The sequence below is a fragment of the Bos mutus genome, chromosome 1 (genome assembly GCF_027580195.1).
Source record: "Bos mutus isolate GX-2022 chromosome 1, NWIPB_WYAK_1.1, whole genome shotgun sequence".
Taxonomy (NCBI): domain Eukaryota; kingdom Metazoa; phylum Chordata; class Mammalia; order Artiodactyla; family Bovidae; genus Bos; species Bos mutus.
The window spans coordinates 9,564,778-9,588,733 of NC_091617.1; the positions used below are offsets into that span (position 1 = coordinate 9,564,778).

Genomic DNA, 23,956 nt, shown 5'->3' on the forward strand with positions numbered 1-23,956 from the left:
TGACCACTGGAAAAACCATACCCTTGATTAGACGGACCTTTGTTGGCAAAGTAATATCTATGCTTTTTAATATGCTATCTAGGTTGGTCATAACTTTCCTTCCAAGGAGTAAGCGTCTTTAAGTAAGTATCAACTCAAATTGAAGACATATGTCTACAACATCATTAGAACAGCTGACAAAATTTAAAATAATTCCTTTTATTGTTGTTCAGTCACTCAGTCACGTCCTGCTGTTTGCAACCCCATGATATCCAATCCTAACCAATTTCCTCAATGTCTCATTTGAATCAGAATCCAAACTATGTCTCAGCATTACATTGGCTTTGTAGGCTTTTTGTCTTGTTTCATTTTTATGTTGTTTTAATCTTGTTTGTTTTAAAGACCTAACCTACTCTGTCTTCCATTTAATTTTTTTTTTTTTCCTTTCATGCCATTGCCTTGTTGCAGAAACCTGGTCAGTTATTCTGTAGAAAAACCCAGTTTCTGGGTTGACTGCAGCCATGAAATTAAAAGACGCTTACTCCTTGGAAGGAAAGTTATGACCAACCTAGACAGAATATTCAAAAGCAGAGACATTACTTTGCCAACAAAGTTTCGTCTAGTCAAGGCTATGGTTTTTCCTGTGGTCATGTATGGATGTGAGAGTTGGACTGTGAAGAAGGCTGAGCGCTGAAGAATTGATGCTTTTGAACTGTGGTGTTGAAGACTCTTGAGAGTCCCTTGGACTGCAAGGAGATCCAACCAGTCCATTCTGAAGGAGATCAGCCCTGGGATTTCTTTGGAAGGAATGATGCTAAAGCTGAAACTCCAGTACTTTGGCCACCTCATGCGAAGAGTTGACTCATTGGAAAAGACCCTGATGCTGGGAGGGATTGGGGGCAGAAGGAGAAGGCGATGACAGAGGATGAGATGGCTGGATGGCATCTCCGACTCGATGGATGTGAGTCTCAGTGAACTCTGGGAGTTGGTGATGGACAGGGAGGCCTGGCGTGCTGCGATTCATGGGGTCGCAAAGAGTCGGACACGACTGAGCGACTGATCTGATCTCTGGGGTCATTTATACTATGCATCTACTCACCTTCAAGAAGTCAGTTTGCCTAGAGGGTTGATTCAAGGGAAGGTCACTTTTTGTTTTGTTTTTGAAGGATGGTCAAAAATATTACGGGCTTAGCAATAAAGAATCTCTATGCAGTGCAGGAAACACAGGTTGGGAAGATCCCCTGGAGGAGTACATGGCAAGTCACTCCAGTATTCTTGTCTGGAGAATCCCATGGACAGAGAAACCTGGTGGGCTACAGTCCATGGGGTCCCAGAGTTGGACATGGTTGAAGTAATTTAGCACAAATGCCCGCCAGAATACTACATTGCTTCCTAACACTATATCCTTCCTATTGTATCACTGAACCTTTGGTTATCCCACTTTTAATGAGGGTAAGATTAACTAGTGATTTCAGGTGATGAACAGACTGTTCCTTCTATTGTAAACTTTCCCATCAACCATTTTTCTAATGTTTTTACCCATTAATAATCATATCCTAAACCAATTACAAGTTGTAAGATAATGATAATTAGATTCTATTTTTTCTCTTATCTTTGCACATTTATTAGCGTGAATTCTATAAAGAAGACCCTTTCCTTGTTCAGGCTATGTGGTTAGATAGGTAAACATAAAGAAATCAGCACAGCACCTTACTACTGACTGCCAACTATCAGAGTAAGAAGCAACTGACAGTTAAGATGGTGATCAGAGTGGTAACTGTGTGTTTTTTTAATTTATTATTTTACTTTCTCTTTTTGGTATCTGTTTAATTAATATATTTAAAAAATATGTCCAACATCTTTAAGTCAACTGCATTCAATATTTTAAAAAATATTTTGACTCTCAAATTGCCTCTAATTTGGCCAAAGGGAGCCTTTTTATGTTGATTCCTGTGTCTTATAGACACATCTTCAGTAGCTTTGGGAGTTCTAACTTGGTTTTTGGTGCAACAAAATGTCCCATCTTATATATGCGCAACTCTAAACACAGTCAGATGTTCCTCCAAAAATCCCTACTCACTGCCAGTGTGTAATGGCATTTAGCAATCAGTCTTTCTGTGATCATTTTTATAGAGTTGTAGGATAGATTTTCTAATGTTTTTACCCATTAATAATCATACCCTAAACCAATTACAAGTTGTAAGATAATGATAATTAGATTCTATTTTTTCTCTTATCTTTGCACATTTATTAGGATAGATTATATTATTATTCCAAACTACTCATTCCCTTCCCACTTTTATCACATGATTTCCAGGGCATTCTGGCAGGCAGAATATACTCCCCTACCCCAGTCCACAGTCTGGCCATGTGATGTGCTTTAACTAATGCACATCCACCACGTTAAGTAGAAGCTTTCAGAGATTTTACATGATTTAGCTCTGCCTCCTGACTTTGCAGAGACATTATTTTGCCAACAATTTCCGTATAGTTAAACCTATAGTTTTTCCAGTAGCCATGTATGTATGTGAGAGTTAGACCATTAAGAAGGCTGAGTGCTGAAGAACTGATGCTTTTGAACTGTGGTGTTGGAGAAGACTCTTGAGAGTCCCTTGGACAGCTAGGTGATCAAACCAGTCAACCTAAAAGAAACCAGTCCTGAATATTCATTAGAAGGATTGAAGCTGAAGCTCCAATACTCTGGCCTCCTGATGTGAACAGCCAATTCATTAGAAAAGACCCTGATCCTGGGAAAGATTGAAGGTGGGAGAAGGGGATGACAGAGGATGAGATGGTTGGATGGCATCACCGACTCAATGGACGTTGAGTCTGAACAAATTCCGGGAGATAGTGAAGGACAGGGAAGCCTGGTGTGCTGCAGTCTATGGAGTCACAGAGAGTCAGACACAACTGAGCAACTGAAACACCACCACCTGCTTTGCCCTTGGCCACAAGGACTGTCTCTCCCAAACGGGGCCAGCTCCTTCAGCCCAAGGCCTGGAATGAGGAGATGTACAGAGCAGAGATCCAGCAGCTGACCTGGAGCCACCAAAATCAAATGCCAGCAAAAATGATGCATTCGGTTGCAAACTACTGAGATTTGGAGATTACTTATTACTTCATAAGAGCTGACTGATAACAGCTGTGATTTCATTTAGGCCTTTTTAGTGGACAGACACAAGAAATGTGTTGCTCTATTTTTGTATTTTTATTTTTTTTAATTGAAGTATAGTTGATTTATAATGTTGTTAGTTTAATGTGTACAGCAATGTGATTTACTTATATACATACATATCTATATTCTTTTTCAAATTCTTGCTCCTGAAAAGAGCATGATGAGTTCATAGTGCTATTTTCAGTTCAAATATAACATTATAGGGCTTTTCTCAGCATTAAAAATATTATATACCTGATAGTATATTTTCCCACACTGAAAATCTTGATCTCTCTGTATTCATAAACCACTGATTTGAATTGGTTTGTAATACAAAGTAGTTTCAAAAGAGCAAAACCACTATCTGAAATTACTTTAGGTTACAAAAGTATTTGTAGTTTTATTCATCCTTAAAGTACATCCTACTATTCGGTGTAATATTAAGTGCTAAGCTCAAACTGGAGTAATTCTTTCCTCTGTGTGGTTACCTCTCTGATTTGACACACGGTAGGTTCATCTCTTTCCATCCTTTTTCAATTTTCAGAGACGGATGCTTTAATGAATTTTGTCTTTTAAATATAATCTTAAAGTTTTCAAAATCAAATCTGTGTAATAATTTATTAAGGGAAATCCATCCTATTCCTGTCCCTTCCACCCACTTTGAAAAGTTTTCATTTAACTTCCCAGTATTTCTTTCTTACGAAAAAGGTAGCCTGTGCAACCATACAGTTCTGCACCTTGCTTTTTTCACTCACTATGTCCATATATGAAGCTCACCCTCATTCCTATTTGTGACTGCATTGCAAACCATTTTGTTATTTATTCAGCTAATCCCCTATTAATGGGGATTTGATTATTTTCTATCTTTTTAATAATAAATAATTTCTGATATTTATTTGGCCACCTCTTTTTGATGGGTATCTGATTTTCAATTTTTTATAATAAATAGTTTTGAAATAAATAATACAGTGCATGAATCATGTCCTGTTACGTACAGCTCTGGAACTGGTTCCCCGTAGGGGGGCTGATGAGTCAAAGGGTAGATATGTAATTCTTCTGTATGTTGCTGAACTCCAGTTCAGAGCAGACACATCATTGCACAGCCCATCGGGACTGTGTGAAATGCCTGTTTCCACTCAGCCTGAATAACAGAGTATGCAGATGAGTTACATGTTTTAGTTCTTGCTAATCCGAGGCAGGAGATGCTGTCTTTTTGGTGGTTTATTTACATTTCAAGTTATGTTGAACAGAGCTTCACACTTCGCAGTTTTTTGTTTGTTTCGCTGAGAAGCTTGGAGAATCTGAGGTCCTCAACCAGGGACTGAACCCAGACCCTCGGCATCGAAAGCTCAGAGTCCCACCCGCTGGACCACCAGGGAATTCCCCAGAACTTCTCGCTTGAAGAACCATTTGAATTGTTCTTCTGGGAACTCTCTGGGGCTTGCCGGTGCACGCTAGCGCGTGCATGTGTAAATGTGTGTGTGCACCCACAGCCATTTTTCTATTCTGTTCTTTTTATTTTTATTTCCATTTTTAGGGGCTCTTTGTTATATCAGTGACAATACTCTTTGGTTGAGGCTTAAATTGCAAACATCTTTTGCCAATTAAATATTTAACCTTTGATTTGTGTATAGTATTTTTTCATGCAAACACTCTTTGGATATACAGTCCAGTCCATAGAAGAATGTACCATGTTTCGTTTTGTTTTGTTGGGGGGTAATGGTATTATTTCGGAGAAGGCAATGGCACCCAACTCCAGTACTCTTGCCTGGAAAATCCCATGGACGGAGGAGCCTGGTGGGCTGCAGTCCATGGGGTCGCTAAGAGTCGGACCCGACTGAGTGACTTCACTTTCACTTTTCACTTTTATGCATTGGAGAAGGAAATGGCAACCCACTCCAGTGTTCTTGCCTGGAGAATCCCAGGGACGGGGGAGCCTGGTGGGATGCCGTCTATGGGGTCGCACAGAGTCAGACACGACTGAAGTGACTTAGCAGCAATGGTCTTATTTATTTATCTACGTACATTTAAATCTCTGAATCATTTGGACTTTACCCCCATGTACACTATCAGGATCAGATCCAATTTCCCTTAAATCGCTGCACAACTGTTATTACAATATTTATTAAGAATTCTCGATAGTTTGAGATGCTACCATTTTATATGTAGATAAACAGATGGATGGATGGATGCAGACATAGAAAAAGGTCGTTATAGATAGATAGAGCTCTTTTTGTTACTGCTGCTCAACTGTGTCCAATTCTGTTGGGACCCCATGGATTGCAGTCTGCCAAGCTTCCCTGTCCATGGGGTTTTTCCCAGCAAGAACACTGGCATGGGTTGCCATTTCCTCCTCCAGGGGATATTCCCAACCCAGAGATTGAACTGGCATCTCTTGCGTCTCCTGCATTGGCAGGCAGATTCTTTACCACCATGCCACCTGGGAAGCCCATCTTTATCCCTAACTTTTCTAAATCTATAAATGAACTTAGGCCACTTTCTAGACTTCATATTCTGTTCCATCCGTTTGTCAGCCTCTTCATGTACCGGTTCCACAGTGTTTTAATATAGAGGTGTCATCAAATTCTATAATATAAGGCTACCACCACCTCATTTCCACCCAAAGGCATGAGCATTTATTTATTTTTCATCATCTCATCTAATATTTATTTTATGTACATTTTATAATTAATGTAAAATATTGATACAAAAACACACATATATAATTTACAAATAAAAACTTAACGTTGGGACATATTCTCTTAAAAAAAAAAAAAATAAGAATACAGAATCAAAAAAAAAGATGGAGGATCACTGATCCAAACAGTGATTTTTGAACATCGCAGCATCCTCAGACAGCTTTTGGTGGAGGGTGGGGGAGCAGCACAACAGAGCTGAGATTCTTAGGATATATCTAATCCTGGCATTTGCCTGATGCTGAACTATGTGATAATACCCTTGGACTAAGATGATGAGTCACCTGGATTCTGAGGAAGTTTTTTCAGTGCTACTGAGCAGACCCCACAAGAAGATGTTATGGTTACTGAACAAGAATGCCTAGGGAAACCATCTTTGGTTTAGAGATAAAGATCACTTTATCAGGCCCTGTCCTCTCATCTCTCTTCAGAAACATTTGGGACCTCTCTGGTGGTCCAGTGGCTAAGACTCTGAGCTCTCAATGCAGGGGGCCCAGGTTCGATCCCTGGTTGAGGAACTAGATCCCACAGGCCACAGTAAGAGTTCTTGTGCTGCAACGAGAAGACCCTACATGCCCCAACTGTTTATCTGGCACAAATAAATAAATAAAAACATTAACAAATAAAATAACATTAAGTGCTTGTCTCTTTGGGGACACGAACTGCTATGATACCAACTGAGTGGCAAAGGGATAGGACCATGAGGGGAAAGTCTGGAATCCCTTGCTCCAGAGAATTCTTTTAAAACTCTCTAACATCCTATGTTGTGTTTTATCTAAGGAGGTACTGTTTGATTCATGAGTTTATAATCAATGCTTATCAATTCAAGAGAAGCTTATGTGTTATTATGATACAAGGAGGCATCAGGTAATCAGCACCTGTTTAAGGCAGACCTATCCCTATACTTCCCAGTAACTCTAGGGAGGTCACAGTTAATAAGGAAGGAGAGAGTTTGAGGAGCAATAAAATTATGCATTCACTTGCCAAGTGTTGTTCAGTTGCCAAGTCCTGTCTGACTCTGCGACCCCATGGACTGCAGCACTCCAGGCTTCCCTATCCTTCACCATCTCCTGGAGTTTGCACAAGTTCATGTCCATTGAGTCGGTGATGCCATCCAACCGTTTCATCTCTGGTTCCTCTGCCTTTTCTGAATGCACTCATTAAGGACTATGAATTTTATATGTCTCCTGGGATTTTTATTACTAAAAAAATTTGTAGTTTTATGAAGCTGAGGCAAATACACAAACTCCAGGTTACTTAATTTCTTTTAACCAGTTATTACTGTGTGCTAGCCACTATGCTGGGTTCCAGGGACACAAAGATGTGTTGTCTCTGCCCTCAGCAAACTCACAGTCCAGAGATGCAGGTGTAAAATGGTAAGAGTACAGCCCAACAAGTGCTGTAGAGAAGCAGCTACATGGCAAGAGCACCAGGATTATAATGAGCAGGAGACTCTGGCTCTGAAGAATGGATGGGCTGGAAAGGCTTAAAAGAAGAGGTCAGGGATTTTGGAGTTAGACCTTTAGAAGGCAATTGCGTTTGGCAACATGGAGAACATTTGGACAAGGACAACAATGGTAGCAAAGATGTGCCTTTGAAAGGAGGAACATTCAGTTCAGTTCAGTTCAGTAGCTCAGACATGTCCGACTCTTCATGACCCCATGAATTGCAGCACGCCAGGCCTCCCTGTCCATCATCAACTCCCGGAGTTCACCCAAACTCATGTCCATCGAGTCAGTGATGCCTTCCAGCCATCTCATCCTCTGTCGTCCCCTTCTCCTCCTGCCCCCAATCCCTCCCAGCATCAGAGTCTTTTCCAATGAGTCAACTCTTTGCATGAGATGGTCAAAGTACTGGAGTTTCAGCTTTAGCATCAGTCCTTCCAAAGAACACCCAGGGTTGATCTCCTTTAGAATAGACTGGTTGGATCTCCTTGCAGTCCAAGGGACTCTCAAGAGTCTTCTCCAACACCACAGTTCAAAAGCATCAATTCTTTGGCACCAGACTTCTTCACAGTTCAACTCTCACATCCATACATGACCACTGGAAAAACCATAGCCTTGACTAGACGGACCTTTGTTGGCAAAGTAATATCTCTGCTTTTGAATATGCTATCTAGGTTGATCATAACTTTCCTTCCAAGGAGTAACCGTCTTTTAATTTCATGGCTGCAATCACCATCTGCAGTGATTTTGGAGCCCCCCAAAATAAAGTCTGACACTGTTTCCACTGTTTCCCCATCTAAGTCTCACAACATTGTATCTAGGTAAAATGGCACAGAGGTTCACTCCCTTACACACACTTACAGGTACAGCTGGGACACAAACACAAAAGAACCTGACTTCTTCTGGCACCAAAAGCATTATATGGGGTCAAAGTACAAAGATCCCACAACCCCAATCAGTTTACATAAAACTTTTATCATATTTTTATGGAATAGCTCACTGTGCTTAGATTATTGGATTAAATAATAGAATAATTCAGTTCAGTTCAGTTCATTTGCTCAGTCGTGTCGGACTCTTTGCAACCCCATGGACTACAGCATGCCAGGCCTCCCTGTCCATCACCAACTCCCAGAGTTTATCCAAACTCATGTCCATTGAGTCGGTAATGCCATCCAACCATTTCATCCTCTGTCGTCCCCTTACTCCTCCCACCTTCAATCTTTCCCAGCATCAGAGTCTTTACCAGTGACCAGTAATTACATTATTGGATTAAACAGATCAGTGTTTATTTACACCTGAGTCACCGTTTATTTCATGGTGTGCATTCTACTTCTGATTAAAATCCATTTCTATTTTAAAATGCCTCTAGAGCGTTTTTTTTTAAAACATAAACACAATTCTCTCTTTTCAAATTTAGCACTTTTCCAGTAGTTCAACGTTCCAGTTTTATTTGTGGTCATTACTTCTTTGGTCTCTTTTAAAAATAGCAGCAGCTCACACTTGTCTGTAAATCTTAGCTGGAGCTGGTGTCTCCACCCTGTCTGGGTGTCAGCCCTTACTCTCTTCTTCTATGGATTTTTTCATTGGGTCTCCTTGGAATTCCTCTCTTTCTAGTTTTGATCACTTGTTTGGGAGTTTATTTCCCTCTGTTGTGTTATATCACTTGGTTTCACTACTTATATTTTAGTGATTTTAACTAGAAGATCGTCCCTACTGCATCTTGGCATAAGGTGTTTTTTTTTTTTTTGGTTACAAAAAAGTATTTTTCTGTATGTTTTTTAAAAATTAATTTATATTGGAGTATAGTTGCTTTACAATGGTGCTATGTTAGTTTCTGCTATACAGCAAAATTAATCAGCCCCACAATACATATTCCCCCTCCCTTTTGGACTTCCTACCGTTCAGGTCACCACCGACCATTGAAGAGAGTTCCCTGTGGTATACAGTAGATTCTCATCAGTTCTACTATTGAACTATTTCACAGTACAGTTTTGATAGTGTATATGTGTCAATACTAATCTTCCAATTCTTCCCACATGCTCACCAACCGGCCCTCTCTTCTCTGGCCAGCAATTGAGTGAAAGTTGCTCAGTAGTGTCTGACTCTTTCATCCCCATGGACTGTATAGTCCATGGAATTCTCCAGGCCAGAATACTGGAGTGGGTAGCCTTTCCCTTCTCCAGGGGATCTTCCCAACCCAGGCATCAAACTCAGGTCTCCCACTTTGCAGACGGATTGTTTACCAGCTGGATCACAAGGGAAGCCCAAGAATACTGGAGTGGGTAGCCTATCCCTTCTCCAGCAGATCTTCCCAAGCCAGGAATCAAACTGAGGTCTCCTGCATTGCAGGTGGATTCTTAACCAACTGAGCTATTGGGTTTTTAAAAGGTCTCTTCAATATGTTATCACGATTCCCATTTGGTGACCTAGCTTTGGGTTGTGGTTTCGTGCTATGTCACTTCAGTCATGTCCAACTCTTCATGACCGCATGGACTGTAGCCTGTCAGACTCCTTTGTTCATGGGACTCTCCAGACAAGAATACTGGAGTGGGTTGCCGTGCCCTCCTCCAGGGGATTGTCTCAACCCAGGGATTGAACCTGGGTCTCCTGCACTGCAGCAGGAGAGTTCTTTACCACTGGTGCCACCTTGGAAGCCTGGGTTGTGGCTTTAGTTACTAGTAAAAATAGAATTTTGTAGGAAAGCACAGAATACTATACATAATATGATATGGTTTGTTGGAACATGCAGAACATTAAGCATAGTAAAATTTGATTTTTATTTTTAAAGAAATGCTACAAGTACGCTCATATATGCTGGAACTACATTTCCCCTCATAGTCTTTCTGGAATCACTTGCAACAAACTTATGAGTGGGCTACATAGCTGATGAGGAAGTAGAGAAAAGAGAACTCTTGCACACTGTTGTTAAGAATGGACATTGGTACAGTCACTGTGAAAAACAGCACGGAGGTTCCTTAAAAAACTAAATACAGAGCTATCCTGTAACCCAACAATTCCACTTCAGGGTATGTATCTGAAGAAACAAAAACATGAATTAGAAAAGATACATGTACACCAATGTTCACAGCAGCACTATGTACAACAGCCAAGATACAGAAGCAACCCACATGCCTATTAACAGATGAATGGATAAAGACGTGGAATGTGTACACACATGATGGAATACTACTCAGCCATAAAAAGAGAAGGAAATGTCATCATTTGCAACTACGGGGTGGACTTGGAGGGTATTATGATTAGTGAAATAAACAGAGAAAGACAATTACTGTAGGATATCACATATACGCTATATAAAAAAATAAAGCAAACTCATTTGTATAACAAAAAACAGACAATCTCACAGGTATAGACTACAAACACCAGAGGAGAGAGGTGGTTACTAAAGGAGGGAGTGACAGAAAGGGACAGATGGAGTAGGAGATTAAGAGGTACAAAGTCCTGAGTGTAAAATAAACAAGCCACAAGGGTATATTGCACAGCACAGGGAATACAGCCAATAGGGTATAATAACTATAAATGGTGTGTAACTTCTAAAAATTGTGACTGTTGTACACCTAAAACTTATATAATATTGTACATCAACTACACCTCAACTAAAATATCAAATAAAGAAAGTGGGAATGGAATAGAAGTCAGAAGGACTGGAAAATACACTTATTTGTCATTTGACAACTTTTCTGTGATATTTGAATTCATCACATACATAAATTTTGTCAAACATGTAAGTAGGTGCATTTAACAGTGCTCTACTTTCAGCTCTGGTTATGTATATCATAAAGAAGACAGCGAGTTTTTACAGTGTGAGGAAAGCTAAAACTGAAGACAGCCAAGGACTATTTTGACAAGATGTAAGCCAGCAAGCTGGAAACACTTTGCATAAAGGAGAGAGACCAGCTAGGCTTCTTCACTCTGTATAAATACAAAGACAAATTGGTCCCAAACCGTCCCTGTAAGATATTTTAAAAACTAAAACAAAACAGATTTTCCAAAGAAACAAAATCCTGATGCCAAAGACATATGAGAGTCAGAGAAAGAAGACTGTTCAGTTAAGGACTAAAACTCATGTCTATTATACTCACGAGGATTCTTGCTCAGGACGTTTTGAGTCCAGACAGTGGACAGCTAAGAGAGTAGCTATTTCTTTAATCATGGAATCATTCAAGAGCATTTTATTTACTCCCGTATAGTCCACTCTTGCATGTTTCCCCACTTCCAGTTTCTTGAAGGAAATATTTGACATTTTTCTCCACAAAGTTTCTTTCCCATTGGGCTATTAATAATGTTAACAAAAGCAGGAGAACCTCTGAAGATTTAGAGAAAGCAGCTGGACAGGCATAAATGACCCTTGTTTACTTAAAGTGAAGTGTTTATCTCTATTCAGCAGTTTTAGGGAATTTCCAGGAGTTAAAGTATGCTTTAAATCAGGACTCTTCAAATTCTATCCCTTAGAACATTATAGAGTCTGCAGGAGCTGTTCAATACTGTTTCCTAAAAATGTTATTTAAATCATTCTTTTTTAATTGACACATGGTTGACTTATAATGTTGTGTTAGTTTCAGGTATATAACAAAGTGAACGTATCTACATCTATTCTTTTTCAGATTCTTTTCCATTATAGTTTATTACAAGATACTGAATATAGTTCCCTGTGTTATATGGTGGGTCTTTGTTTATTTTATATATAGTAGTGTGTATCTATTAATTCCAAACTCCTAATTTATCCCTCCCCATCCTTCCCTTTTTAGTAACAATGTTTGTTTTCTATGTCTGTGAGTCTATTTCTGTTTTGTAAATTTAGGATTCCACATACAACTGATATTATATTTTTATCTTTCTCTATCTGACTTCATTTAGTATAATAATCCCTAGGTCCATTCATGTTGCTGCAAATGTCATTATTTCATTCTTTTTACGGATCAGTAATATTTCATTGTATGTATGTACCATCTCATCTTTGTCCGTTTGTCTGTCAATGGACGCTTTTGGTTGCTTCCATGTCTTGGCCCTTGTAAACAATGCTGCAGTGAACAAACGGGGCACATGTTTCTTTTCAAACTAGAGTTTGTCTTTTCCTGATCTATGCCCAATAGTGGGATTGCTGGTAGTTCTATATTTTTTAAGGAACCTCCGTCCTGTTCTCCACAGTGACTCCACCAAATTATATTCCCACCAGCAATGGAGGAGGGTTCCACTTCAGGGAGTAGCTCTTGACCTACTTCATAGGTTCAGGATACTGTTTTGCTTCTCTGCTCATAAAACATAGGAAAATTCAAACTGCAGAACATTTCCGATCTACTTACCGGTTTGAAGATTCTGAGTAGGGTTTTGTGGTTCGGTCAGCAGTCATTCATTTGAACACACACATCCTCCCTCTCTCTCTCTCCGTCTTCCTCTCTCTCTCTGTCTCCCTCTCTGTCTCTCATGCACATACTCACACTCTTAGTAATACAGAAAGCCACTCTTCTTCCCATCACATCTAATCAAATCACCCTTCTAAGGGTGGTAACTTGGGGAAACTCTAAAAATACTTAAAAAAAAATCCTATTGGGAGACAAACTCAGGCAGTGGAAAAGAGAACAACATTGAAAGAAGAGACATATTACTGGTAACCCAAGGAGCTATGTTTTATGTTTATACATTAGAAACTGAACATAAAGTTGGAAACACCTGCAATATACATGATTTTTTTAAATCCCTTAAAAACCAAAGAGCAGTTTTCTTCAAATCCCTGATTCAATTGAATAAACTACATTTCAAATAATCAAACCATTTTCTGTGGGTACCTGTACATAGTTGATGATATATGATTGTGTTTGTATATATTTCAGTAAACGATGTAAAAGACATACTTGGGGCCTTCGCTGATGGTTCAGTGATGAATTCACCTGCCAAGGCAGGAGACATGGGTTCGATCCCTCATCAGAGATGATGCCGTATGTGGCAGGGCAACTAAGTCTCTGTGCCACAAGTACTGACGCTGTGCTCTAGAGCCGGGAGGCACAACTACAGAAGCCCACTCACCCTAGAGCCCGTGCTCTGCAACAAGAAAACTCTCATAGCCATGGCAATGAGAAGTTTTACGCACCGCAACTCGAGAAAAGTCCAAGCAGCAACAAAGACTCAGCACAACCAATTACATAAATAAATACTTTTTTAAAAAGACATACTTAGCAAGTAATTGTTGACCACTCCAACTGCATCCAACTGTCTCCCGACTTCAACTCCCCACCTACCCTATTCTGCCCGTTCTTCACCTCCACCCACTGTGTTTTCTTTCTGAAATGCAAATCAGACTGACATTCAGTGTTCAAAAGCCTTCGCTGGCTTCTCCTTGCTATAAATTCAAATCCTAAATATGTGCATCCACCTCCACCTGCTGCCTCGCACCTCGCTGCTGTGCACACTCTGTCCCTACGGAACTTCTTTTATTCTTTCACCTTCTTTCTTCTCACTCTGCCCCAAGGACAGCTGTGCATTCCGTTGGCTTTATTGGTCTCTTCCATCTTCTTTACCCAGTATGCCCCTTCATAGATATAGAGATGAATGTGTGTATGTTTTGTAATAAAACTTTAAAAAGTATTCCATTTTTTTTACATTTTAAAGTTTTTATCTAGCTATTTTATTCTATTTTTCAGCCATGATGTGCAGCTTGGGGCATCTTAATTCCCTGACCAAGGATCAAAGCTTTGCCCCCTGCAATGACAGCACAGAGTCTTATCCACTGAACCACCAGGGAAGTCCTTAAAATAAATTCTTAAAATAATGAAAGTAAATGAAACTTACTGGTTCATTCAAAGCTGTTTAAACTAGTACAATGCTTATGAAACAGCGTAGTTTTTGTCTATGACTCTCAAAAATGTCAGAAATCCATTATGAGGGATAATACGAATGCTTAACTTTAGTTCAGTTCAGTTGCTCAGTCATGTCCGACTCTTTGCAACCCCATGAACCACAGCATGCCAAGCCTCTCTGTCCAACACCAACTCCCAGAGTTCACCCAAACCCATGTCCATCAAGTCAGTGATGCCATCCAACCATCTCATCCTCTGTTGTCCCCTTCTCCTCCTGCCCTCAATCCCTCCCAGCATCAGAGGCTTTTCAAATGAGTCAGCTCTTCACATCAGGTGGCCAAAGGATTGGAGTTCAGCTTCAACATCAGTTCTTCCTATGAACATCCAGGACTGATCTCCTTTAGGATGGACTGGTTGGATCTCCTTGCACTCCAAGGGACTCTCAAGAGTCTTCTCCAACACCACAGTTCAAAAGCATCAATTCTTCTGCACTCAGCTTTCTTCACAGTCCAACTCTCACATCCATACATGACCAATGGAAAAACCATAGCCTTGACTAGACAGATCTTTGTGGACAAAGTAATGTCTCTGCTTTTTAATTTGCTATCTAGATTGGTCATAAATTTCCTTCCAAGGAGTAAGCAGCCAGATTCATGGCTGCAGTCACCATCTGCAGTGATTTTGGAGCCCAGAAAAATAAAGTCAGCCACTGTTTCCACTGTTTCCCCATCTATTTGCCACGAAGTGATGGGACTGGATGCCATGATCTTCGTTTTCTAAATGCTGAGCTTTAAGCCAACTTTTTCACTCTCCTCTTTCACTTTCATCAAGAGGCTCTTTCTGCCATAAGGGTGGTGTCATCTGCATATCTGAGGTTATTGATAGATTTCTCCCAGCAATCTTGATTCCAGCTTGTGCTTCCTCCAGCCCAGCATTTCTCATGATGTACTCTGCATATAAGTTAAATAAGCAGGGTGACAATATACAACCTTGATGTACTCCTTTTCCTCTTTGGAACCAGTATGTTGTTCCATGTCCAGTTCTAACTGTTGCTTCCTGACCTGCATACAGGTTTCTCAAGAGGCAGGTCAGGTGGTCTGCTTAACTTAATGGCTCCCCAAATTTAACAATAATAACAGTACCTGTTTTTTAAATGCATTACACGGGTGGACACGTTTCTTTCTCCCTCATCCTCTATGAGGTTATTGGTACTGTTATTGGAATTATCACTATTACAGCTGACGCATAAAAGTCAAATCAACTTGTACAAGGTCAAAGAGCTAGTAAATGAACAGAGTTCAGCATTAGAGTACACACTGTTTACCAGTACACTATGCTGTCTGAAATACAACCCCAAAAATGCAAATATATAAGCAGCAATATAATTTAAAGGGGATTTCCTGATAGCTCAGTTGGTAAAGAATCTGCCTGCAATGCAGGAGACCCCAGTTCAATTTCTAGGTTGGGAAGATTCCCTGGAGAAGGGATAGACTACCCATTCCAGTATTCTTGGAGTTCCCTTGTGGCTAAGCTGGTAAAGAATCTGTCTGCAATGTAGGATGCCTGGGTTAGATCCCTGCGTTGGGAAGATCCCCTGGAGAGGGGAAAGGGTACCCACTCCAGTATTCTGCCCTGGAGAATTCCATGAACTGTATAGTCCATGGGGTTGCAAAGAGTCGCAAAGAGTACATGCTCTTTACCAGTACACTATGCCATCTGAAATACAACCCCCAAAATGGAAATATATAAGCAGCAATATAATTGAAAAGGAAGAGTTATGGTTGCTCCATAGGTTCTAGAATGTTCTTGGCCACAGCACTGATTTCACAATCCTGATTTTGGTTGGTGTGGTAGACAGAATAATGGTCCCCCAAAAGGCGTCCACAGCCTAACTCCAGGAACCTATAAATATGTTACTTTACATGGTAAATAGGAAATAAGGTTGTAGATGGAATTAAAGTCACTAACTAGCTGCCCTTGAGATGAGTAGATTATTCTAGATTTCCCAGGAGGGCCTGATGCAATTTTAAGGGTCCTTTTAAGTGGAAGGGGCTTCCCAGGTGGCACAGTGGTAACGAAACTGCCTGCCAATGCGGGAGATGCAAGAGACTTGGGTTCGATCCCTGGGTTGGGAAGATCCTCTGGAGTAGGAAATGGCAACCTGTTTCAGCATTCTTGCCTGGAAAAGTCCATGGACAGAGGAGCCTGGGGCTACAGTCCAGGAGGCCACAAACTTAGTGACTGAGAATGCACACACATAAATGGAAGGAGGAGGAAGAAGACAGAGAACCAGAGATACGGCAGCCTGGCATTGCTGGTTTGCATCTGGAGGAATGGGGCCATGGCTTGCCTCTAGAAGCTAGAAAAGACACAGAAACAGGTTCTCTCTAGAAACTCTCGAAGGAACACTGCCTCTCCGTACCTTGATTTTAGCCCAGGGAGACTTATTTCATACTTCTGACCTCTAGAACTTTAAGATCAAAGGTTTATGTTGTATTAAATGTATGATAATTTATTACTGTGGCAATAAGAGAGTCCTGACCTCAGTAACAACTTCCAAGAAAGTAGTGCCCAGTTTCAAGTTTTCTCTTTTTGCCAGAGAAAGCACTTCACCCAAATTCTGATTCCTCTTTTCCACCCACCCCCTCATCTTCTTCAAAACATCAGTCTGGCAATACAGGTACTCTGGAGTATTGGCTCAGCGGTGCTGTCACTACATTGCTATGAGATGTAAAGAAATGTTATTTTAAACAATGGCTTTTACAGATTTCTACTGGTGTGACTTAAACACAGCATCTCTTGCCTCTGTGGTCTAATACATCTTTTCTACCAAAGAGACCCACTGGAGGAAGCTGGTGTGATAGAAACCATGGGCAGAGCAAATGTATGTACATTCATATGGGCTCCTCCCCTTGAGCTGTTCCTGAAAGGGAAAGTGAAGGTCACTCAGTTGTGTGCAACTCTTTGCCACCCCGTGGACCTCTCCAGGCTATAATACTGGAGTGGGTAGCCTTCCCCTTCTCCAGGGGATCTTCCTGACCCAGGGATCGAACCCAGGTCTCCCGTACTGCAGGCGGATTCTTTACCAGCTGAGCCACAAGGGAACCCCAAGAATCCTGGAGTGGGTAGCTTATCCCTTCTCCAGTGGATCTTCCGGACCGAGGAACTGAACTGGGGTCTCCTGCATTGCAGGCGGATTCTTTACCAACTGAGCTATGAGGGAAGCCCTGGGGAGGGATAAATGAGTGTCCTCTGCCATAGGGAACTCAATGTTCTCTTTATGCTGACATTTTTGCTTTTGACTTCTCCCTTTCTAATGTCATGTTTGTTACAGTACTGAAATGGTTATCAGGTCTACCAGCAAGCCCAATATGGCCTTTGCATTCATCTTGACTATGTCAAGATGGAACAAGTTCTCCTCGGCAAACTGATTATGATGTTTTGTTCTTAGCAATGTTGACAGAGGGCAGAATTTTCCTGGCACTGGTTTCCTGGAGTGCTGTTTTGGGTCAGTTCCATCATAAAAACAGAATCTTATAATTTTGCAGAAGATACAAACCTCTCTCTCCCTCCACTGTCCTTATCAGTTGGTAAGAGATTAGAGACTCAGACCAAGTTGCCTGGCTTGGGTTCCAGTCTAGATCTGGGGACCAGCTGCTACTAGCTGTGTAGAGTCAAGAACAGCACACTGCTCTCATTCAAATTCAACTCCTTGTCTTAAATGTCACCTCAGAGAACTCTGACATCTCACCTCCTTGGAATAAATTAGAGCTTAATGATTTATAATGCAATCATTAATTCTATCCATATATTTCTTCCACTTACCCCACATCCCTTCCCATTTAATTGATGTATATTTATACATACCATTAACCAAGCACTTTGCTCAGCACTGGACATATAGTGGTGATCAAACATCAAGACATGTCTTCCCTCATGGAGCTTTCATTTTAGTGGGAAAGAAAAATATAATTCAACTAAACGTGCAAATAAATGTCCATTTATCAACAGGTATGCTGAAATCAGAATTTAAATAACAGCAATGACAACAAAAAGCAATTCTCCTGACTACCAAAAAAGAAACAAAGAATATTGACAGATAGATGTAAAATGAAAGAATGGGAATGAGCATGATATTATACAGAATAGGATTGAGATAAAAGAGTGGCACAGTCATATATGGGATGAATATTAAGAAGTTGAATATATAAATACAGCATAAGGAATCTACTATCTTTTCTTGAATGAAGGGGCAAAAAAGGGCCAAGTACTTGAAAAAATGAAAGGAGTGATGGCCAGTTATCTATGGAACAAATTCTCTGATATTCTCAGAACAAATCTCAGTTCCACCTCTTTCCAGCCTAAGTAAGTGAGCTTAGACAAGTAACTTAGCTTTTCTGAGCCTTAGGGACCCTTTCTATAAGTTGAAGATATGTTCTATCTCACGCATTTGTTGAGAACTTAAAAAGAGAGAATATACAAGGAAGTCCTAGGAACAGTGTGATACTGTTCCTTCAGTACAGATCTAGCCTTCCGTACAGTTTTGGGGCCCTTCCCTGGTGGCTCAGGGGTAAAGAAGCCGCCTGCCAATTCAGGAGTCATGGGTTCTATCCCTGGGTCAAGAAGATCCCCTGGAGAAGGAAATGGCAATCAGCTCCAGTATCCTTGCCTGGGAAATCCCATGGACAGAGGAGCCTGGTGGACCACAGTCCATGGGGTGGAAAAGAGTTGGACAAAACTTATCAACTGAACAGCAACAATATTTTTTGACTCTGGACATGAAACCTGAGTGGATAAATCACAAATAGAATAGTGGAGTGAAACTTAGTCTCAAAGAACAAAAAAGTAGTGACTGAACAACAATAGCTTTTGAATCTGGATGTGACACCTGAGTCAATAAATCACAAATAGGATAGTGGAGTGAAACTTAGTCTCAACGAGCATTCTTATTTTTTTCAACACCCTAAAAGCAATGAATGTACACAGTGCCAGACCTCGGTGTCTGATGTTTTCTCCAATCCAGGAACCAGGGATCCCTGGAGCAATGGCTAATTCTGGAACTGAAGCAGAAAATATACAGGATCACCTGGAGCATTCCGTGGTACTAGAAAGTAAGAAAGTGCTAAAAACAAACAAAAACACATACATACACAGTGATGAGGGGATGTCAAAGGGATATAGGAACCAATTTAAAGAACTCTCAATGGCCAAAGTTGGACAGTTTAGATTGTAAAAAAATAAATAAATAAAATATTACTGGACTATACCAGGTTCGATGCATGAGACAGGGTGTTTGGGGCTGGTGCACTGGGATGACTCAGAGGGATGGGATGGGGAGACAGGTGGGAGGGGGGTTCAGGATGGGGAATACATGTATATCCATGGCTGATTCATGACCATGTATGGCAAAACCACTACAATATTGTAAAGTAATTAGCCTCCAATTAAAATAAATAAATTAAAAAAAATTACTGGACTATAATCCAAAGTGCAAAATAAATATTGATAAGCCTATACTGATGTAAAAATGAATGGATGAATGAATGGAGGAAGGGGGAGAGACACATCTCTCAAGCAGAATTCCAAATAATTTATGGAGCTACTCTACTCTCAAGGAGGTAGAATATAACTCTTCTTCCTTAGGTGTGGGGTGCACATAATGACTTCCTTACAAAAAATACAGTAAGGAAGTGGGGGGAGGGGAAGTTAACCGATATCATGTATTACATCAGCCAGGTGATAAAGGGTAACTCCAACAGTGATAAGTCATGTTCACAGGATGTACTCTTGATATGATGTGATGCAAATCATACTTTATCTTGGATATCTTCCTCCCACAACCCATAAACCCAGTTTAGTCATAAGAAAAGTATCAGAGAAACACCAGTTGAGGGACATCCTACAGAATATTTCGCCAATACTCCTAAACGTGTTAAGGTAACAAAAAAACACAAGGGAAGTCTGAGAAACTGCCACAGCTAAGAGGAGCCTAAGAACAGGACCACTAACTGTACTGTGGTGTCCTCAATGGGCTCCTGTGACAGAAAGGGACACTAGGGAAGAATGAAGAAAGTCTGAATAAAGTGTGGACTTGGTTTGTAATAACGTATCAATACTGATTCTGTAACTGTGTGACTGATTCTGTAACACTAATCTAAAATATTAATAACAGGGGGAAGTGGGTGCCATATCTAGGGGAATTCCCTATACCACCTTTGCAATTTTTCTTTAAGTCTAAACTATTGTAAAATTTTAAAACAAAAGAAAACATTCTTGCAATACCAGGCCTTTGACATCCCAGGAACAATACAAAAAAGATCCCTGCACACTTTCAGATTAATCCCCATAGGAGTCAGGATTAGACAGGCCAATGTGTTAGCTTTACTCAAAGCTTGTAAAAGAGCTTATTTTGCTTATTCATCTAAGCCTGTGTTTGCCTCTGGGTTATTTCTTGACTCCAATTTCAAATTTAGGGTGTACTGTTTCTATTTTGATTACTGTATAGGAATACCAGAGTAAAACCATTTTCTCTGTTTTTAATTACTGATCATTCTAAAGTCAATCCTTTGACTTGAAATTTAAGATTGTCAGTGAAATATATAATTATCCTAGTGGTTTTGTTACAATTCCTCCAGCCTGTCTCTTTGTTGCTTTTTGGCATTAGTGATTTTTCTCTCTGTGTGCTCAACATGACACCAATTGATATTTCAAAATCGCATAATGGTTTTATTGTGAAGCCTTGACTTTCTGATTTGATTTTCTATATATAAGTCAGGCACGTCCCTTCACTGAGACAACTTGCACCTTCTTCCCCAATAAGGGACAAAAACTCACATCAGGTTGAGCTGAGCAACTCAGGCAATGAGGGTGTGAGATTAAAGTCATTATATTATGTTATTAAACACTCATCCTGCAGGTTATTTTAAGTATTCTATTACCAGAACTTGAATAGCAACAATAATAATCCATCCCATTAAAAATAAATAAAAGGACACGAAAAAGAAAAGCCAAAAAAGGAAAAACCAAAGAAAACGGAAAACTTCGTTGCCTAAGTGCTTAAGATCTATTGCAATTTCCTCCATTTTTCTAAAAAGTTAACGGGAGGAAAACAAAATAATAGGAGATATTAACAGGATTTTAAATCTTATGAGCCCAGGATCCATAACAATCCTGTTTAGAACCATCCTGTGAAATTGGCTTTGGGACGTCCCCAGCCACTCGATCATCCAGCTTCTCTAACTTTCTAACAACCATCCCGTTGGAAGTCCCCTGAGGACACAACAGCTGACCGGGGCGCTCAGACCAGACTTCTCTAACCGAATGTAGATGTGCAGGTGGAGAGGATAAAAGTAATTCTAGTTCAGCAGCCAGGAATTTCCCCCACCCCGCGCCCCCAAAGTGCACTGCATATTACCGCCAAAAATGGGACCTTCAGACGCCAAGAAAACTCTAACACTGCCCCCAGCTCTGGTACTTAGAGTGTGGCCGGCCCCTGCCTCCGAGTGATGATGCCATCTTGGGATCTTAGCATCTCCTAAGGAGTTAGTGAGTTCTGCATTCTGGTCACGTCCCTGTGTCTAAAAACTTAACCCAACTTTTCCAGAATATGAGAACCTGCTGGTGTGGACCCTTAATTTTTTCTAACTAGTTCAAATCAGATATTATTTAGAATAAACCGAAAACCTCCGAACTCCCCCCTACCCCCGCCCCAACAGGCATCCAAAATTGTGGGCTCCCTGGGTATGAAATCAGATGCCCGGGGGAGGACCTTTCCGTTCGAGGTCCCGGGGACAGTCCTCCGCCAGGACCAGGTCTAGGGGCTGAAGATTGGGGGAAGCTGGTCTCAGCAGGACTGGGTGGGAGGGTAGAGGTACCCCAGCAACTTACAGTCCAGGGCGACCACCAGGTAGCGCAGCAGGAGAAGCAGGAGGTGGTGGCGGCTCCTCCTTGCCATCTTCGTGGGGGTCGGGAGCTGGCGGCTCCTCGGAAGCTGAGGGTCCCGGCGGCGGGAGCGCGGGAGGCCGGCCGCGGGGTGGTGGTGGCGGTCACCGGACTCCTCAGGGCGGGAGGGGAGAGCGGCGCGCAGCGGAGCGGAGGGGTGGACCCTGATGGGATGTCAGTTTCCCCCTTCCAGGGGCGCCCGCTCCGCGCGCAGCCCAGAGGCGGCTCTGGTGTAGCCCGGGGCCTGCGGGGGTCTGGGCAGTTCTATTTTGGAGGGGGCGTGGGGGGAGGCAGGGAGGCGGAGGCAGCCGGACGAGATGCCTGCTGGCTCCTAATGAGGGGGCCGGAGGAGGCAGGCGAGGAGCGGAAGGCAAGCCCTGGCGGGGCGTCCCCCGCCCCCGTGCCACCGGGATTGATCGGCTTTGTGTCGGGTCCCGGCGCGGGGCTGCCAGCTGTCCCCGGGGCGCGGAGCCCGGGCGCGGGAGGCGCTGGCCGCTGGCGCGGGGGTGGGGCGCGGCGGAGGTTGCGGGGGGAGGTGCTCCGCCCGCCGCGCTCAGACTCCTCGCTCACCCTCCTTGGCACCAAACTTCTTTGGAGGGGGTGCGGTTTCAGCCTAGGGGTGGGGATTTGGGGGAAATTTCTGGCCAACCCTCGAAGCTGAGCGGGGAGGTGCTCCGGCTATATGGGGTTCGCCGGCTCCGCCTTGGAGGCGAAGGCGGGGGCGATGCGGGGAGGGGAGGGGCGGGGCGGGGGGGGGAGCGAAAAAAATCAATCAAGAAGAGCTGGCAGGCAGGACTGAGATTTTAGTAATCGTCTTGGCCGCGTCTCAGTGGAAGCTTTGTGCTTCTTGGAGGCTGAGGGTGTGTTTTGTGTTCTTTGCCTTTGCCGTGTCAGAGTTAGAAGTTCATCTAACGGTGTGAAATATTTATCATGTTTCTTTGCAGTTATATAATTGCCGCCTGTGGAGTTTTCCACATGTTAAAACTCTACAGCTGCCCTTTGTCAGGTTTATTTTTGGTCTACAGTGCTTTTTAAAAGGGAAACCCATTATGCATGCTCCGTTGCGTGTTTTTAAATTGACCTGCACTTGTAGTGTTCAGGGTACAAGGGCTAAACAGGCAATTTTTCTATTTCCTCTCAGGGACCAGAAATGTCTGATGCGTTCAACAATATTGACAGGTCAGTATTCCCAAGAGAAGAAATTGTTACACGTGTGGGTTTTTGTTTTTGTTTTTGTTTTTTTAACGTAGAATAACGAATCAAGTTCTGTATAGAAGACAGTTGATTTAGTGGTGTGCACACGAAGAATCGAGTTAGCTCAGGGACAAAGGCAACCAGAGTTGAGATATGCAGAGCTGTGAGGAATGAGGCGTCTCTGCTGTTTCCTCGGTGACTGTGATGGAAGCTTAATGCCCATGGCGGGAGAGGGGCAGAGGACCCAGAAAGGAAAGTCAAAGTGGCAAAAATGTGAGAGCCATACTCCAGTCAAGCAAAGAGAAAGGACACAGCAACAGGCTCATGCACGTTTTTCTGGGCAGTAACAAAAAAGATGAGATGTTTTACAAGAAAAGTTGTTGGCACCCTCTTTTCTCATTCTTGCCACAACTGTCTCTTTTGCCCCTCCCTAAAGATACACACACACAAAAAGGAATCCTTTTTTTAAAAGAAACGCTGTCACCTCCTATGTGAATAATTGATTCACTACGTTATCTGTCATCCAGTCAAATAAAAGTCACTCACTTGTGTCCGACTCTCTGTCACCCTGTGTACTGTATGGTGGCAGGATCCTCTGTCCAAGAGATTCTCCAGGCATGACTATTGGAGTGGGTTGCTGTGCCCTCCTCCAAGGGATCCTCTCAGAGGGAATCTTCCTGACCCAGGAATGGAATCAAGGTCTCCTGCATTGCAGGCAGATTCTTTACCATCTGA

The 23,956-nt window shown here is 41.9% G+C and overlaps 1 protein-coding gene and 1 long non-coding RNA gene across 2 annotated transcripts in view; both read right to left on the reverse strand.

The window, feature by feature from the left end:
- JAM2 (junctional adhesion molecule 2) overlaps nucleotides 1-22,629 on the reverse strand; it is an 83,231-nt gene extending 60,602 nt beyond the window's left edge. Inside the window, exon 1 of the mRNA XM_005898619.3 lies at nucleotides 21,974-22,629. Within this exon, the coding sequence (XP_005898681.1) occupies nucleotides 21,974-22,040 (67 nt within the window). The 5' untranslated portion in view covers nucleotides 22,041-22,629. The remainder of the gene's footprint in view (nucleotides 1-21,973) is intronic.
- Nucleotides 9,803-21,966, reverse strand: LOC138987215 (uncharacterized). The gene is made up of 3 exons (XR_011463640.1): nucleotides 19,081-21,966; nucleotides 17,954-18,028; nucleotides 9,803-15,036 (listed from the first exon to the last, which is right to left on the reverse strand). It is a non-coding gene; the product is annotated as an uncharacterized lncRNA (long non-coding RNA).
- Nucleotides 22,630-23,956: the final 1,327 nt, after the last annotated feature.